Genomic DNA, 19,646 nt, shown 5'->3' on the forward strand with positions numbered 1-19,646 from the left:
ATCATTTGAATTGGTTCTACTTGATGGATTTCTATCCTGATTGCACGTTTTTTTCTGATTACTAATGAGACACCAGCCTCCCAGAAACACCGTGCCGGGAGGTGTTGCCACTGTTAAATTCAACTTTTAGTGTCTCTACTCGGCCCTGCAGGCTATGAAACGACATTTTTATGCAATTCCACCACCTCCATATGGACAGAATACTTTCTTAGGGAGGGAGATGGAAAGAAGGCAGAAGGGGGAAAAAAATATAAAGGAAAGATGGATGACAGGAGGCAGAAAGTGGAGGAGGGAGAGACATCAAAGAGGAGAAGTTTCTCTGGAAGCTGAGAGGAGATGAGGAAGAAGGTAAGTCTCCATCAAACACAAGAGCTTCCTTTGCTTCAAACAGTCCCAGCACAGAGGCTGGATGAAACGAGATACCTTACCCTAAACTGGAGTCCAACTGCGCTTCTGGGAGAGAGTGGAGGTGTGTGTGTGTGTGTGTGTGTTTGCATGTTTTTATGCAGTTAGGTGCCTGGAGAGTAATTCTGTACACTAAGGTGACTGCTGCTACTTGCTGAATGAATCACATTTTCTGTTATGATCCAAACCTCTTCTACCAGTATCAGGGGGCAGCTGGGTTCACTGATGTTGTTTTCAAAATGTTTGTCAGACTGGCTTACATCTGTGAAAACCTAGGATGATTTGGACTGAATGTTCAATGGGGTCTATTAAAAAGTAGTTTAGTCGGTGTATTACTAAATATGTTTAAAGGTGCCGTGCGGAGGTTTTGGTTTGTAGCAGCAGTAATAAATGTGAGTCCCCCTCGCTCTTTATATTGTGCGTAAACAACTGACAGCAGTACAAATCGTTTTATGCAAAGCAATGTGCCTGCAAAGGTTAGCAAACATGGATGGAAATCATATAAAAAATAAAATGTAAAAAATATGTCTTTGCTAATGTTTTATGAGAACGTAAATACACTCGACACATTTAGAAACTCAACAATTTGTATGAATTTCCAGAGGGTGCTGGGCATGATGAACATAAACATGAATGCATTGGTTTTTAGACTTCTGGTTGTATAGAAAGGTTTAAGGACCCTCAGCTCATTTGCTCTGCGACCTCTGTAAACACTTTCCTGATTACTTCACAGTTTTAATTGCTAGCTTTGGGACATATTTAAATATTTATTTTGTAAATTACAGTCCTTACTAAAAGTCATAAAGGATGATAAACTAAGAACCACCAACCAGCGCTGCCTCTCACTCATCATATCCAGTCTTAAACATCAGTTTGATAACAAATGAAATATTCAGCTTTATGTTCATCAATGGGACGTCACTACCCAACGTGTGGTAGCACAGTGGCATTATTCATCTTTTATACATAGTCCTATAACTGTGAATAAACTCCATTATCCCCATGTGTATTTTACTGCTTACCTGGAGGATCTAAAACTTTCCCTACACTACAACACTTTTAATCAGGCATGAACATCTGCATGTGGCTAATCAGCTTAACAAACATAAACACATAACAGCACGTCATTAAGTGCAAACATATACACTCAGGCTGTTTCTCAACTCATCTCTTATTTTTATCCACAATTTTATAGCAACAAAAACTGTTCAATTCAGTTAAACTGCAACTTACTGTAAAAATTGGCTAACATACCTGTAGCTAGCAGCTTATAGTAATAAGGAGATTTTTCTGTTTCACTGCCATTGTTGTTACATAATCTTCCTCCTGTGTTTGTTGTTATTTTTGTACTGCACATTTGGTGTCAGGTGGTGGTGTTTTGTGGACTTGGAGAAGGCATTCTCCCTCAAAGTCCCTCAAAGTGTTCTCTGGGTGGTGCTTCGGGAGTGTGGGGTGTCTAGCCAGTTGCTTCGAGCCATTCAATCAGGCCATAGCTGGCAATAAGACGGAATTGTTCCCAGTGGGTGTTGGACCAGTGCTGCCCTTTGTCACCGATTCTCTTCATAATTTCTATGGTCTGAATTTCTAGGTGTAGCCATGTTGGGAAGTCTTCTACCTGGGCAGGCTCAGAATTACATCTCTGCTTTTTGCAGACAATCTGGCCTCTCACTTAGAGATAGGTGAGGAGTTCTGCCATTCGGGAGGGGCTCAGGGTAGAGATGCTGCTCCTCCACATCAAGAGGAGCCAGCTGAGGTAGTTTGGGCATCTGACGCCTCCTGGGCGTGGTGTTCCGGGCATGTCCCACAGGGAGGAGGCCCTGATTAGGAGACCCAGGATAATATTATAGAGATTATATCTGGCCTGGGAATGCCTTGGTGTTCCCCCAAACAAGCTAGAGGAGGTGGCGGGGGGGAGAGAGGTCTGGGCTTTGCTGTTTAGGCTGTTGCCCCTGTGACTTGGCCCCAGATAAGTGAAAGAAAATTGATGCATGGACATTTGTGTCAGTTTCAGGATAGTTAGATCATCAGCTATGTAGCCTTTATCCTTTCTTGCCGCATACCACATGATGATAGTACATGCTTCTACAACCATAAAGCTAAAGGAAATGAATGGAAACTCATACTTTGCTCAAATCACATCTTTCTATACTTAGACTCACTATGTTGAGTACATACTGCTGTAGTTAGCATGACACACTGAAATACTGTAAATGTCATTATTGGTAAATGACTCATTTTCAGAGAATCCTATCCTGTCAAAATGTATGTATTAGACAAGTGCTTGGTGTACACAGTGTACTAAAGAAAATAAAACAACTGAGACTCACCGTTAGCTTAGATTAATAATGGGACTAGCCTGGCTCCGTCTAAGGTAACAAAAAGATGACAACCAGCAGCTCTAACACCCATTAATCACAGTACTTTATCTTGTTTATTCAGTCTGTGCAAAAATCAACTATATATAAACAACAACTCAAAGGGATTTTCTTTGTAGCCAGGACTAGTAACTTCCTATCTAACTGCTCAGCAGCTGGTGGCTCATAATTACTGTTAAACATCATCCAACTTTCAGGAGGCAAGCAAATCAGTGAATTTCCCCAGACGATTCCTTTAATATTGCAGGTACAGGCAGTTAGAAAGCTACAGTAAATTTAAACGTGCAGCACATATTTGGTGGAGGTTGCATCAGGAATGACAAAACGCAGCGTGATTTGAACTTGATTATCTGGACACGGTTTTCTGCTGGTAGACATTTGATGTGCAGCTGCAGGGGCGCTGTTACAGTCAGGGAGTCAGCGGGTAGCTGACAGCGGACACACGGAGGTGCAGACAGCCGCCTGGCTCGGCACAGAGGACAGACCCTGCTCAGCTGTGTGAAATCAAACTAACGAGCTGCTGCACCGGTGTGGCCCAGCTGAAGCCGCTTTGATTGATTGCTGTTCTCTGCCGGCCTCGGTCAGACAGAGCTGACAGTAACGGCCTTTTCGGTGGCAAAGATTTTCAGAGACACGTGAAGCTGCTAATTCCCATGTCAAATGTGTGTTTGAACATGAACGTGACATGAAGTATGCCATCTTTAACTCAACAAAAAAATCAGTGTGTTGGACAACTCCAAATGTTCACTGCAAAGACTTTACGCGAGTACTGTCAAAACAATGCTGCAAAAGAATGCAAATCTGAAAAGTCTACTTGGTATAAGCAGCACCACTCAGCCTGTGAAAATGTCTTCTGTGGCTCTGGATGAGATTTGCCAAAATTGAGGAAATAGTCCTACCTTTACTGAGTTTCAGCTTGAGACTTTAAATTTAAAACAGCAAGTCTGTATTACATACTGGGGGAGTTTGAGTTTATCACGGAGGAAAATTCTCAAGGAAAGTGTATCATCCAGTGTTTGCGTCAAAACTTTTTAAAAAAGCACTTTTGCAGTGGGTCATTGTGGGGAAAAGAAAAAAGGAAGAAAACAAATCAAAAGTTCAAATTCTAACAAGTCCATCAACTATATGCAAATGCTGTACTGAATTTGCTCGAGTACAGCTTTAATGTACGCTGCCAAGACAACACAACAAAAGTACTTTCCACAGTGTACTCTTAGCCAAATACAAATGCACTGAGTTTCCATCTTAGATGCTGAACATGATTTCAGTGTTGTATATACTATTATAAATATAGCGTTTCATACTAACGCACGAGCAGTTTTACTTTTCAAGTCTTCATCGAGCGATCAAAGCTAGTTTTGAGAGAAATTTTGGACGTTCTTCCCACAAAACGGTTTTAGTTCGTCAACATTTCTGGGACGTCTTGATTGAACAGTCCTCTTCAGGTCACGTCTGAGCATCTCATTTGACTCAAGGTCAATATTTTCATTTGGCCGTTTGATAAAAATGAATTTTCTTATTTTGTTGTTGATTTATTTAAGTGCGCTCTTACATCACCAAATTTTTGTTCTCGCTTCATGTCGTGCTGCCCTGACATTCGCCTGTAAATCGAATCCAATTTAAAAATTCATTTGTCCTCTCAGTGATTGTAAGGTGTCCTGTAGTGTTGTAGAACATCCAAGTGGTCTTGTGCAAATTTAAAATGTGCAGTTTTTAGTGATCAGTGGTTTCCTTTGTGTTGTCCTAGGATTAAGACCCATCTGGATGAAGATTTATCAAGTTGTAGAGACGGAGCTTGATTCAGGATTGCATGTTGTAGCTACAGTCCTGTTTTTCTTCCTGTAGAGCAGGGATGTCCACCTCCAGTCCTCGAGAGCTACTGTCCTGCAGCTTTTAGATGCATCCCTACTCCAACACAGCTGAATCAAATGCTTGGATTACCTTTTCAGCTTACCATCAAGTTTGGCAAAGGCCTGATAACAAGCCATTCATTTGATTCAGGTGTGTCAGAACAAGGATGCATCTAAAAGCTGCAGGTCAGTAGCTCTTATGGACTGGAGTTGGAGACCCCTGTTGTAGAGAGTTGGTACATTCAGGTTTTTCAACCTTCTTCAGTCTTTCTCAGGAATCGCAGACAATGTCAGCAACCAGACTTTGCATGTCTTTATTTAAAAAGCAGGGCACTCTCAGCAGGTCCAATCTCATCTGGTTAACTGGAACACTGGACTCCAAGTAGCTCTTTTAGTCATTATCATAGAGCTCCACTTAGTTTTTCCAACATTCACTGTGAGTGATTCTGTTAAACATCTTTCAAGTCCCACTGAAATACTCCTACGCTGTAATTTTGAACTACCAAGTCTTTTGTGTTGCGCTGCTCAGCGTTTGACTGGGAGCTTGTATATAATAATACATTTCAGATGACAAAAACTGGTCTGCACAACACCGAATAAAACATTTAACTTTAACAGCCTGGCTGGCTTTAACAATTATGTGTTTGTACGCACACAAAAATGAAAAAATAACATTATTATTTCTCTGCATTAAAATGGTCATTACAGGCGCCAATCAACTTTTTTTTATTTCCAACGTTTTGGTATTTTAACAATGAAACCTCCTCAGTGCGCATAACTGGATTAAAATCTCCTTAAATCTTCTAAAATTGCTGCAAATCACCATGAATGGTTTATAACAAAAGTATCCAGTGTTGGAAACCCAGGCAAAGTGCATTAAGTTTGAAGTAGTTGAAAACTGAGCGTCTCAGAGCAGGGAAGGTGAGCTGTGATCGCCCCGCTGAGCCATAGCTGGAGCTTGATTGGTTCTGATTAGTGAATAAATCAAACAGGTATCAAATCAAGCCGGGCCAATTGCCTCCTACTCACACCTTGATTAGGTTCATGCACCCAAACGCTTTCCCCAGTTGAGAAACACTCTCCCTCACTTACAAAACACACACACACGTCTGCCCTGTAATTGGCAAACTCTCCCTGCCTTAGTCCACGCCAGCTATAATTAGTGTGCCAGCAACAATGCTTGTTTGTCAAAAAACACACATGTACGCATACACAGAGCTCATCCCATTTTCTCTTATGTCTCAGCAGACACCCTTTGATACACCCACACACACACACACACACACACGGGCACGAAAACACACACAGACGCACACACGCATTACTCAGCCTTCCATGACGCCTGGGGCAGTTAGTATTTACAAATCCGCTTGTTTCTCTGTGAAATCTCTCACATTACTTCTTGGATTCTGTCATAATGTTGGGAACTACTAAATCTTACTATTTCCACCGATTCAAAGCAGCGTTAAAGGATATCTTACTGACTGGATCATTGTGGGAGATGCATTTTTTCTTACAGTATACAGGTTTGCTGAACTGCTTATAGGGGAGGTGTGGCACAACCAATCATTAGTGCACACGTGTGGTTTATAGTGATGATTAGGAAGAATTCAAACCTGAAAACATCGAGTCATTTAGGAGAAAAATGGGTCTTTGATGTCAAACAGTGGTGAAAAATGGCAGACTTCTTGTTTCCTGCTGGTAACTGCTGGCAGATGTAGCTAAATAAGCTGATATGTGAGAAGAAATTAATTAAATACAGCAATAAATGATCATAAGATCCATTTAGTTCATTTTACAATCTGTATGTTAAATTCTACACTTAATCTGTTAATACAGGAAACCCATCCACATGTGGGATAGCTTATTGCACAGAATGAGGATGGCAAGTGAAGACATGTTTGGCTAATGCATTAGCAAAATATTGATTCTAAATATTGTTTTTAGATGAAAATTTTCACTAAATGTGGTACAAACTTGAAACGCTTAGGTAAAAGATGTATTCAGATAGCTGGACCTTCATCATTAATGCGTGTGCATGGTCTACCGGAGGTCTGAATTTAGATATTGAATTGACCTTCCTGCAGTCCAGATCTTTCACTAGCTGAAAACATTTGACGATCCAGGACTGTAGAGCTGCTAGAACCATATATTAGATAAGAACGGGACAATTTTCCTCTCCCTAAACTCCAGCAGCTGTGCTCCTTAGGTCCAAGATATTATTACAGACTGCTATTCAAAGTAGTGGGGATGCTACACAGTAGTAAACATGACTCAAGACAACTTTTATAGAATGTGTTGTTGCCATCAAATTCAAAATGAGCTCATATTTCTCTTGAAATTGTACACCTTCTCACGTTAAATATTTAACATTTTCTGTTGTGAATAAAATTTGGGCTCATGGGATTTGCAAAGAATTGCATTTTGTTTTTACTTATAGAGCCTCCCCGTGTTTTTATAGAACTGTGTTTGCATCTTTTTGGAATGTAGCCTAAAACCACACAAATGATGACCCGCAGACTGTATATTAGAAGAAAAAAAAACACCTAAAAAACCTGATGTAGCCAACATGAAGCAGGACGTGATGACTGAGAAACTGAGGGACACTCTTTAGGCGAAGGCTTCCAGCTTTATCTTCTGCTTTGCCTCAAAAAAGGAACATAATTTTGATGAACACCTTGTAAAAACCCAAAACTAATGAGTGAGAGCATGCACTCATTAGGCAAATGTTTACTGACGGACTTGAATACAACAGTTTTTACAATCAGAGGAGTCACATCCTGTGGGCCACTAGAAATAATCTGGGTTTAAGGTATTTCCAAACTGGCTTCACAAACTACATCCATATAACATTAACGGTTAAAGCAGAAAAACAAACTTGTTTTTTGGGGGGTTTGGAAAAAGGTTAAAACTCAATACAAACCACTTAACGTTCATTTCAGTGACTGAAAATTCACTGATTAGAAGAGAGGTTTGGTGAAAGTCAAAGCACGTCTCCTTCAAGGAAAAAATCTGACCTCTTGGTGCTCGAGTGAGGGCGCTGGGCGGCGGACAGCTGCTGCAAGCCCAGGGTAGGGCTGTGGAAGAGAAGACCGCTGCGTCGAAGCAGTTTCTGCTTCATGGCTGGCAGGCCGCTCCACTCCATAACAAACCTCAGCACCTGCGGGACGACACGACACCTCACTTCATATTCAATTTCAAGCCGCGACTGCAGCCGGCGGAGTCTTCATTTTCAACACAAATTGATAGTTTGGACAGTGGAACCTCTTTAAAAGCAAAACATTTTTTTAGCTTTTCAATTTTGAAAATGCACTTCAGCCAAAAACAAACAATTCAAAGGAGACAGTTTTCCAGATAGCTGAACAAAACCCATTAAACCAAAAGAGGGCTGAATATTCTTCCAGCGAAGGCAGGATTCGAAGAAAATCTACCAACAATATAACAAATAGCTCACCAGACACCAAGCCCTAATGGACAATTTACCTACGTATATTACACTTGAAAGGGTTTTTTTCCCCCCGTCTTTGCTATGGATGATATTTACCGTCACAAAAAAGACTTGGGTCAAGATAAAAGTCTTTATATGTTATATGCAGACAGGTTTCAAGCTATCACAGCATGAAAGCTGTCTTTGTTGATCTTTGCGCAGGTATATTTTGAAGGAATTAGTACGTACTACTCATTAAATGTTTAATGTTAAATGAAAGTATTCAACAGAAACTAATGTTTGACATCTGGATGTAAAGATGAACTCATTAAAATAACGTTAATAAGTATATATTTTAAAATATTTATTATATAACATATGTACAACATGTATCATGACAGCTATATATATATAATACATGTGATATTTATATAACACACTAATATCCCCCAAAAAAGTAATGTTTATGTACCTCTGAGCTAGCACTTTGGCGACAGTGGGAAGGAAAACCCCCTTTTAAAAGGAAGAAACTATGGATTCAAGGTCACCTGATCCAATCCTAAATATAGGCTTTAAAAAAGGACATTTTTAAGCCTAATCTTAAAAGTAGAGATAGTGTCTGTCTCTCGAATCCAAACTGGAAGCTGGTTCCACAGAAGAGGCGCCTGAAAGCTCAAGCATCTGCCTCCCATTCTACTTTGAAATACTCGAGGAACCACAGGTAAGCCAGCAGTCTGAGAGCACAGCGCTCTAATGGGGTGATGGAGTGCTATAATGTCATTAAGATCAAATGGGGCCAGATTATTCAAGACCTCGTATGTGAGGAGCATAAAAGCATCTCTGCTTTTATCAGGAACAGACAGTACCAGAATCAGCGAGGGGCCGCCATCTACTGCGACTCATTTTGCACATATTTTCACAAAACCAGAACAACGGCATTTAAAACCACAAGCGATAATACATTATTATCGCCCATAACATCCTTGAGACTGAAGGCAAGTAGTACTCTGTCATTAGGAACTCAAATCACAGCATCAAGCCGAACGTCATGTGCCGGTAGAGCACAGAAACCCTCCTCTACAGCGAGACAGTCTTCCTCCTGACAGGAGGAAAGTAGAGATGAAGACTGTGGGTAAGCTTAGTGAAAATCTGAAATAGTAATTGTGCTGCCAGGCCATCAGAGGTTAGATGAGAGCCAAAAAGTTGAATCAGATGTCAAAAGTTGAAACTAAGGAGGAGAGTGGGATGCTCCTTCCAGCTTGCAGATTGGCCGAAGGTCAGACAGGTTAATAGGTGAGACGTGTGGGTGGAAACAGAAGGTGCTTTGATTTTCACTGTGTATCTGGACAAAGATGTATGATAATGATACTTTTATCCTTTAAGTTGTACTTTTTTCTTGGTGGTAAATGATACTCCAAAGGCTAAAAACAAAACAAAATCATTGGTCCCAGTGGTTTTTGTCTTTTTAGGAAACCTTCATGATGGTGTTTATACAAATGTGGAATTAATATGTAAAATTCTATCTAAACTGTATCATGGTTACAGCCAGGTTACTGGGACATTTGTAACACTTGGGTATTACTTTAACAGAACACATGTCTAAATGTGACCAGACTGACATACACAATGTGCTCTGTCCTCCTCGAGTATCTTACTTCACCAAAACAGAAAATAGGGGAAAAAAACGTATAGGTTCAAAAAATAGAACAAACATCAAAAGTTTATGTGCTTCTAGTTGCCAAAGATAAACACAAACCTCTCCACAATGAGACTTTTTCATCTCTCACTTTGCACTACAATTTCACTCGTGTGTCACATTATAATGTTTATAAAATGCAAGTGCAGGGGCTCAAGTGGGCTGGAACTATCCGGAGCAGCGTCCTGGCTACCTTCATTATATCCAATAGGCAGACTTCCTTCGAATAAGTTAATCTTTTATGCACTGGAGCCTGGTTTCGCCTCCAGAGACATCAGGGATATACAGTGGCTTGCAAAAGTATTCGGCCCCCTTGAACTTTCCCACATTTTGTCACATTACAGCCACAAACATGAATCAATTTTATTGTAGTTTCACGTGAAAGACCAATACAAAGTGGTGCACAAGTGAGAAGTGGAACAAAAATCATACATGATTCCAAACATTTTTTACAAATAAATAACTGCAAAGTGGGGTGTGTGTAATTATTCAGCCCCCTTTGGTCTGAGTGCAGTCAGTTGCCCATAGACATTGCCTGATGAGTGCTAATAGAGTCCACCTGTGTGTAATCTAATGTCAGTACAAATACAGCTGCTCTGTGACGGCCTCAGAGGTTGTCTAAGAGAATATTGGGAGCAACAACACCATGAAGTCCAAAGAACACACCAGACAGGTCAGGGATAAAGTTATTGAGAAATTTAAAGCAGGCTTAGGCTACAAAAACATTTCCCAAGCCTTGAACATCCCACGGAGCACTGTTCAAGCGGTCAGTCAGAAATGGAAGGAGTACGGCACAACTGTAAACCTACCAAGACAAGGCCATCCACCTAAACTCACAGGCCGAACAAGGAGAGCGCTGATCAGAAATGCATCCAAGAGGCCCATGGTGACTCTGGACGAGCTGCAGAGATCTACAGCTCAGGTGGGGGAATCTGTCCATAGGACAACTATTAGTCGTGCACTGCACAAAGTTGGCCTTTATGGAAGAGCGGCAAGAAGAAAGCCATTGTTAACAGAAAACCATAAGAAGTCCTGTTTGCAGTTTGCCACAAGCCATGTGGGGGACACAGCAAACATGTGGAAGAAGGCGCTCTGGTCAGATGAGACCAAAATGCAAAACGCTATGTGTGGCGGAAAACTTATGCCGGGCTCACACTGTGCGCTTTTTGGCCCATTTTGAGCCGATTTTTGAGTCATGCGACCGTTTTGGCGATCGGCCCGATTTTGGCCTTCATCGTGCGTCATGCATCGTGTAGTATACGTGGGGTAACGAGAAGCGATTAACACCTCACGACCAGCTCCCGATCATCAATCGCTTGGTCGTGAGGATTTCAAACCTGTTTGAAATCCTCGCGACCGTTGTGAGGATGTCACCACAGTTTCTCACACTGCGCACGCGCAAACACAAATGTCAGCGAAAAAGACGGCGCAGCACGGCAGTGCAGCGTGTGATCTGGACACAAGCAATGGAGGCACTTGTAGAACTTTAGAAAGCTCATCCGAGCCTTTTCGATGTGGCCTCACAAAATTACCACAACAACCGTGAAAATAGTTGGATGGACATTGCTGCTCAATCACAGCTGCCCGATCAGTGTTTCCATTAGCAATTTAGCAAAGTTGATGACAGTGGTGTGCGTGTCTGTGTGAGTGAAAGACAGAGAGGGAGAGCGAGCGACAGAATTTCTGTTATAACCTTCATTTTATGGACGCACAGTGTGAGCACTCGGGTCGCATCAGAGCATCAGGTCGTATAGTGTGAGACCCTGCATCGTGACCTACCAACTTCTAACCCCTGCGAGTCAATCGTACAGTTTGAGCAGGAGCTGAATTGCGCGACTGACAAAATCGCACAGTGTGAGCCCAGCATAACACAGCACATCACTCTGAACACACCATCCCCAATGTCAAATATGGTGGTGGCAGCATCATGCTCTGGGGGTGCTTCTCTTCAGCAGGGACAGGGAAGCTGGTCAGAGTTGATGGGAAGATGGATGGAGCCAAATACAGGGCAATCTTGGAAGAAAACCTCTTGGAGTCTGCAAAAGACTTAAGACTGGGGTGGAGGTTCACCTTCCAGCAGGACAACGACCCTAAACATAAAGCCAGGGCAACAATGGAATGGTTTAAAACAAAACATATCCATGTGTTAGAATGGCCCAGTCAAAGTCCAGATCTAAATCCAATCGAGAATCTGTGGCAAGATCTGAAAACTGCTGTTCACAAACGCTGTCCATCTAATCTGACTGAGCTGGAGCTGTTTTGCAAAGGAGAATGTGCAAAGATTTCAGTCTCTAGATGTGCAAAGCTGGTAAAGACATACTCTAAAAGACTGGCAGCTGTCATTACAGCAAAAGGTGGTTCTACAAAGTATTGACTCTGTATTGGGGCTGAATAATTATGCACACCCCACTTTACAGTTATGTATTTGTAAAAAATGTTTGGAATCATGTATGATTTTCGTTCACGTTTACACCACTTTGTATTGGTCTTTCACGTGGAATTCCAATAAAATTGATTCATGTTTGTGGCTGTAATGTGACAAAATGTGGGAAAGTTCAAGGGGGCCGAATACTTTTGCAAGCCACTGTACTTGCTCAGTAACAGCAATAACCTCCCATGGCCTGCTTACACCTTCATTCAACACATGCCCTTTTTCTTCCTATCGCTATGATGCCTTCATGGTACATATGTAAATAAAGGCTTTGCCATATACAGTGTCATGAAAAACTATTTTCCTTCTTCCTGATTTCTTTGTTTTTTCCCATATTTGTCACACTTACATGTTTCAGATCATCCAACAAATTTCAACAAAGATAAATTCAAAAAGCAAGAATGCAATTAATTGCAAGCGTTAATAGCAAGCAATAATTGGCAATAAGTTTCACTGTCGAGTTTGTGGAGCTCAATCTTTGTAAAGGCAAGTGTTTTTTAGTATGAACATCCTGTTTAAGGTCATGCCAAAGCACCTTCACTGGATTAAGTCTGGACTTTGATTAGGCCACTCCAAAACCTTCATCTCGGGGGTTTGTTTGGCCATTCAGAGGTGGACTTGTTGGTGTGTTTTGGATCATTGTCCTGCTGGAAAACCTGAGTGTGCTTGAGCTTCAGGGCACAAACTGATGGCTGGACATTTTCCTTCATAATTTTCTGGTAGAGAGCAGAATTAATGATTGCATCAATTAACAGATCAATGCACTCTCAAGGATACTTGAGGGTGCATGGGAGTTTGCCCACCTGGTCTACATTTGTTTTGTGGATTTGGAGAAGCATACGACCGTGTCCCGCGGAGTGTCCTGTGGGAGGTGCTCCGGAAGTATGAGGTGTTTGGCTCATTGCTACAGGCCATTCGATCCTTATACAACTGTTGCAAGAGCTTGGTCTGCATAGCCGGCAATAAGTTGGACTCATTCGTGGTGGGTGATGGGCTCCGGTATGGCTGCCCTTTGTCACAGATTCTGTCTGTATAATTTTATGGACATAATTTTTAGGTGTAGCCAAGTGGCAGAAGGCTTTCACCTGGTTGGTCTCAGAATCTCATTTCTGCCAGGAAAAGGGTGGAGTGCTCACTCCGGGTCAGGGACAAGTTCCTGCCATAAGTGGAAGAGTTCAAGTATCTCGAGGTGTTGTTCACAAGTGAGGCGAGAAGGGATCGGATTGGTACTGCGGCTGCAGTGATTCAGACACTGTACCGGTCTGTCATGGTGAAGAGACAGCTGAGTGTAAAAGCTAAGCTCTCAATGCACCGATCGACCTACGTCTCTACCCTCACCTATGGTCACGAGCTGTGGGTAGTGACCAAAAGAGCGAGACTGTGGATACAAGTGGCAGAAATGAGCTTCCTCATTTGGCTGGCCTCTCCCTTAGAGATAGGGTGAGACGTTCAGCCATCCGGGAGGGGCTCAGAGTAGAGCCACTGCTCCTCCACATCAAAAGGAGTCAGTTGAGGTGGTTCAGGCATGTGACAAGGATGCCTCCTGGGCGAGATGTTCCAGGCATGTCCCACTGGGAGAAGACCGCGGCATAGACCCAGGACATGCTGGAGAGATTATATCTCTTGGCTGGCCTGGGAACGCCTTGGTGTTTCCCCGGACAAGCTGTAGGAGGTGGCTGGGGAGAGGGAGGACTTGGCTTGTCTCCTTAGACTGCTGCCCCCGCGACCCGGCCCCGGATAAGCGGAAGAAGATGGATGGATGGATGAATCAATTAACGGAAGTAGTTCACATCCTGAAACATCTAAACAGGCCCAGACCATCACACTACCACCACCATGTTTGACCCTTGCTTTGATGTTCTTTATATGAATTTTTTGTCTCGTCAGTCCACAGATTATTTTCCCAAAAGTCTCGGGATCATCAAGATGTGTTTTGGTAACAGTGAGGTGGGCCATTTTAATCGTTTTGATCTTTTTGTTTTTCACCTTCGAACTCTTCCATGGATGCCATTTTTACCAGTCTCTTTCTTATTGTTGTTCCTTACTTTATTTTGAAGCAAACATTCTCCTTTTCCAGTTTGTTTTGGACTTTTAACAGTTTCACAACCACTTTGCAATTAGTTTAAGTGAGTGTGCAACTGTGGTAAACTGCTAGTGACCAAAGAAATAGCTAGAAAATTCTGGATGCAGCACCACATCCAGACTTATTATTATTATTGTGACTTATTACACCAATCAACTGCAAGTAATTTCCTGCGACCTCTTGCCAAACAGTTTGATAATACACGTTTTCCTGGCGACCATTTACCAGTCTCTAGGCCTGACTGACTGAAGTTATAACTACAGAGCTCAAAGTGTGAGCACACCATCTGTTAAAACCTTCTGTTTGGCAGGGCCAGCCAATCACAAAAATGTTAATTTAAAGGGGTCTGGTAGCTATTTTGGCTTATTTCAGACAAACAATGACCTGAGCCTCGGCACCAAAGCCAACTACACTACAGGTGCAACTTCTCGCTTAATGTAAATAAGGACCGAGTAGCTTTAGTAAGAATATAAAAGCAAAGAGGTTAAAACGGTTTTTGTTGAAAACTATTTGGGTTGTGTTCTCTTCACTAAACTGTATTTTAACCTCAATTAATGATTATCTTCACAGAAACATTATCCAGTTTTCATTAAATAAAGATTATTCTAATACATATTCTGTAATTACTGACCATTCATCTCAAAGATGGTTTGATTCATTTGCCAGTGTTGTTGTTCTGGCTGTAGGAGTGTTTACACACCACTGCTTCCCCATCCAAGACATTTCACATCCCGCATTAAACCGCTTGCTAAGTATTGATTGTGATGGACAATTGGAGTGTAACGGGGCATAAATGATGGGTTGGAGGATGGCTGTAACTCACGCCTCGGTTTAACAAAGCAACATAAACAACGTGACAGGCGGGGCTTCTGTCAGTAGCTGGTACCGACACGGCAGATTGCAGGATTTAATATTAGCTGGTTGGTGCTTTGGGTCGTTTGAGGCGATGATCTGTCTCCTTTAACAACCCTCATAAAACTGCACACTTTCTTTTGCCCGTCTCCTCGGCAGCCCAAACCCCCAAGCCACCCCCCCTCTTTTGTCCTATCTCCATCGTCTGCCACCTCCACTTCCTCGTCCTCCTCCCTCTCCTGCTCTCCTTCTTCAGGCCCTGCAGTAGTGAAACGTGGGCGTCCATACTCCACCTATCTGTCAGGGGCCCAATGGTGCGCTGCTGCTCTTCCTGCTCATGATCAGAGGTGTCATTAGTTTCACATGCCAGTGACACACACACATCCATTAGGTTTAATAACCTCCGTACTGCCTCATGTCTCATCTTCACTGGGTCAGTGGAATTGAAGCGATAGCTCCACTGGTGAGATATGAAACTAAATTATCTTAGTCTAAAATTAAGGTCATCCTTAACGCAGCCTATGGGCACACTAAGTGAAAAACTTTTAGCTCCACACTCTAGCATATGCAGACTTTTCCATCATCTTAAATTCTTCTCATGGCTACATTTTCTTGTCTTTGCAATCAATCACAAGAAGCAAACAGTGGCACATCTTATAACCTAGAAGTCAACTTTAGTTTAATTTGCCTCTAAAGTGTTTTAACAGTAATAACAAATTAAGTAGGTACATCTCCCTGGTGTGAATACCCCAGTCCACGTACACACCCACACACATTCATGAATATCAAAGCGCACGCAAGAGACGCGCACATATCCAGACTCAGCCCGGCGGGAAGGGCAGACCTGTATTCGATTTTCCCTGCGCCGGCTGAAGGCCTCGGGCAGGTCATCCCAGTTGGTTAGTTTGATGTCCAATGGGATGAAACTCAAGTTCAGCGAAGCTCCGTCCTGAAAGATGAGGAGACAGAGACGAAGGAGACAGCCTGAAGCAAAGTTACCACCATCAAGTAAAGTTGTTAGTAATTGTAAAGTTGTAACTAATATTATTTCTAAACATCTTTAGCCTGACTTATAGTTTGTTACTCCACATTTGCCCTTCATCATCTAATATGAAGTCTTTGGAGGCAGCCATGCAATCTGTAGCTTTTGAAACATTTTAATTCCAGTTCAGTATAAAGTGCCAATTCAACACAGTCATCTCAAAGAGCTTCATATTTACACGGTAAATATTGAGGAAGAACAACAACCTCTGACAGAACCTGGCTCATGGAGGGGCAGCCTTCTGCATGACTGGCTGGATTTTCTCTAACCCCAGTTGGACAAGCCGTTAGTAAAGGGTAAGGATGGATGGAAAGAGACCTCAAACCAAAGCAAAACAAAACAAACACAAGAAACCTCAATAATTTAAAATGGCCAGCAGAGGGCAACTCTTCTGGTTGCTGTAAGGTGTCCAGCAGTATAGAGGGGAAAATGGCCTTAGGGTCCACTGACCTGTGATCAGTGAACACTTTTCTGACAAGCTTATGTGCTCAGATGCTACTTTGAAGTCATACTGAATAGAACAGGAAGCTTATTTTGAGGATGCTAGATATAGTGTGAAATGGAGGCAGATGATTTGCTGTGGCAACCCCTAAAGAAGAAGAGGAGTACTGATCAGGCTGACAGCTCATTGGCTAACAGCTTATCAGTCTCAGGTTGTTAGCTAATGAGCCTGCTTTGTCCCTCGGTCAGATCCACCGCATACTGGTCACATCTAGTTTCAAAACACTAAGATCGCAACGACACAAAGGGGACTTCACTAAACAATAAGTGCTCAATTATTGCCATCGTTTATATGCAGTTTATGATGCTGACCAAGTTTCCTTGATGAAATGAGTTGCAGATCATAACACGCAACTATATAGTTTTATTCACATACATATATTTTATATACTATCTCTAAATTGCGTGTAAACACAGCCAAAGATACAATATAATTCTGCTGAACTAGAAACTGTGCGCCTTCATGGTTATATGAGTTTTAAATAACTATATGACTATATTTATAAATGTACATTTTTATGTAAATCATATGCATTTATGTGTACTTATGTCAGTTCCTCACAACTGAGTCCACTAAATGAAAGCCATGAGACACAGCTGAATAAACACAGTCAGAAATACAGATATGAGCTAAAAACATCTTAATTAAACTACGATCGACGTTACCGAGCTTCACATGTCATTAAGCCTTCCATTATAGTTTTAAACCTGCCGGGGAATCATTTGTGTATGACTGCCAACAGTAATAAGGATTACAGCTATGTTACAGATCAGCAACCATTCCCAAACACAGGAACAAGTATTGTTTTACAGCAGCCATATAAAGATTCATTCAACTAATATAAACTGATCTGAGAAACATGAATAATTGCATATATATAAAGTAATGGTAAAAACAGCTTAACTATATGACTAAAATTATAACAGCTTTAATACCTTGGTAAGTGTTTTATATATTGAAATAGTTAAAATGAATTCACTAAACTCCCCCAAAAGCAGAGAGGAATGGGTAAATGGTAAAACCCAGAGCTCAATAAAAATGCCTCAACACTGAACCTCTAACCCTAACAAAATTACATGAATATTCATTTTATGGCAAGATTCAATTCAATTCAATTCAACTTTATTTATGCAGCGCCAAATGACAACAACAGTTGTCTCAAGGAACTTTATATTTTAAGGTAGACCCTACAATAATACATAAAGAGCCATATGACCCCCTATGAGCAAGCACTTTGGTGACAGTGGGAAGGAAAAACTCCCTTTTAACAGGAAGAAACCTCCAGCAGAACCAGGCTCAGGGAGGGGCGGGGCCATCTGCTGCGACCGGTTGGGGTGAGAGACAGGATAAAGACATGCTGTGAAAGAGAGACAGAGATTAATAACAAGTATGATTGTTATGGATGAAGAGTACTTCATCCATGTGAGGTATCTGTTGTGTTATACCAGATAAAAAACTGAGAACCACTGAAGCAGATCATTACTTAGTCTTTGTATAAAAGGTAATGGATGCTTCATAAACATGTATAGCTATAGCCTATATTTTCCTTTGACAAATGCACTTGAAATTTGAATTTAACACTCAAATTTGAATTTTCTTTCGCTGAGATACATTTCCACCTGGATAGATTTCAAAGCAGAAGAATATTTAAACAATTCACAAGAAGCACATCCTTCCAGAAACAGTAAGATCAGTTTTCTAGTTCCAACAGGGACTAAAATCTTAGGTAGAAAGTGATTTCAAAGCAACAACTGCTCACAGATGCCTCAAAACTTTTTTCTTCCTACACCTGTGAGACGGGAAGTCTAACGGGATTTATATACTGTAGAGCTGTATTATATATTTATATTTCTTTCGTACAGATTGATATGAATATTAATTCTGGATTAATTATCTGATATTTTCTTCATTTTTTTCTGGATGTCAAATTATGAATAAATCACAGCGAGATGCAATAAAACTACCTTGAGGTTGTTTTAAAGGTGTTTTAGGCACACACACAATCACAAATCCACAATTTACTTGAAAATATTATAAATGATAGTAAATAATAGCTTTATTAAGGTCCCAAATTCTATGCACAGTAGAAATTTTGCAGTTTTGCTCAGGTACAGAACCACAATGGATTCAAATGAAATAATCAAGTTGTGGCAGAAATGTAGACTTTCAGCTTCATGGAAAAATGTTCCATGATTGTTAATAGATTTACAGCCACACAGAAATATTAGCAGTAGCAGAAACTTTAGCAGTGTCCAAATCAATCTGAAGTGTTTGGTGCATTCCTCCCCAGTTTTGGAACAACATTTTTTTCCTTTGGAGCTTCTACAAGATCAACTTGTAGAAGATCCAAAGCATGCCACATCATCTGTGAAACATGGCAGAAGCAGTGTGATCCATGAGCATGTTCGGCTGCCAATGGAATAGAAGTTTACTGAGGATGTGAACGCTGATAGAAGTAGCAGGAGGAATGCTGAAGAGTAAACGGCTTTACTCTGCTTAGATTTAGCCAAATGCTGAAAAACTTGTGGGACAGTGATTCATAGCACAGATGGCTGAACAGCAGCAAGACCCACAAACGAGCAGCAACTGATGGCGCTGCAGTGAAAGCCTGGCAGAGCATCTTAAGGTAGAAAAATCAGCATTTGAAGATGTCCGTGGTTACTGACTGTATAAGACTGCATCCGAGTATTCGAAGAATTCTTATGTTTAAAACTGCATTAAAATCGGTGGATCAAGAATCAGTTCTTTGCTTTTTGTGGAGCACTTTCCAGAACATCAAACAACAGCTAGGTTGGAAAATGAGCACTTTCAAGTCTGAAGTCGTTGTCTGCTGGAAAGGGGTGGACCCCTACTCCAGGTTGGCAATGCGTTGCTGTCTCAAGTGGAAAAGCTCAAGCATCTCAGGGTCATTTTCATACGCAGGAGAGGAGTGGAGCAGGAGGAAAACAGATGAACCTGTGCAGCTCCTGCGGTGGTACAAGTA

The 19,646-nt window shown here is 41.5% G+C and overlaps 1 protein-coding gene across 7 annotated transcripts in view; it reads right to left on the reverse strand.

Moving 5' to 3' along the window:
* The window catches only part of zranb3 (zinc finger, RAN-binding domain containing 3), a 127,672-nt gene that overhangs the window by 15,527 nt on the left and 92,499 nt on the right, over positions 1–19,646 (reverse strand). For all 7 annotated transcript variants that reach the window (XM_084920508.1, XM_084920510.1, XM_084920509.1 and 4 more), the window contains 2 exons: positions 15,964–16,068; positions 7,648–7,790 (listed from right to left, as the gene is read on the reverse strand). In XM_084920508.1, the coding sequence (XP_084776634.1) occupies positions 7,648–7,790; positions 15,964–16,068 (248 nt within the window). The remainder of the gene's footprint in view (positions 1–7,647; positions 7,791–15,963; positions 16,069–19,646) is intronic.

Source organism: Perissodus microlepis, chromosome 23, assembly GCF_051167445.1.
Source record: "Perissodus microlepis isolate ML-2025 ecotype Zambia chromosome 23, ASM5116744v1, whole genome shotgun sequence".
NCBI classification, from domain to species: domain Eukaryota; kingdom Metazoa; phylum Chordata; class Actinopteri; order Cichliformes; family Cichlidae; genus Perissodus; species Perissodus microlepis.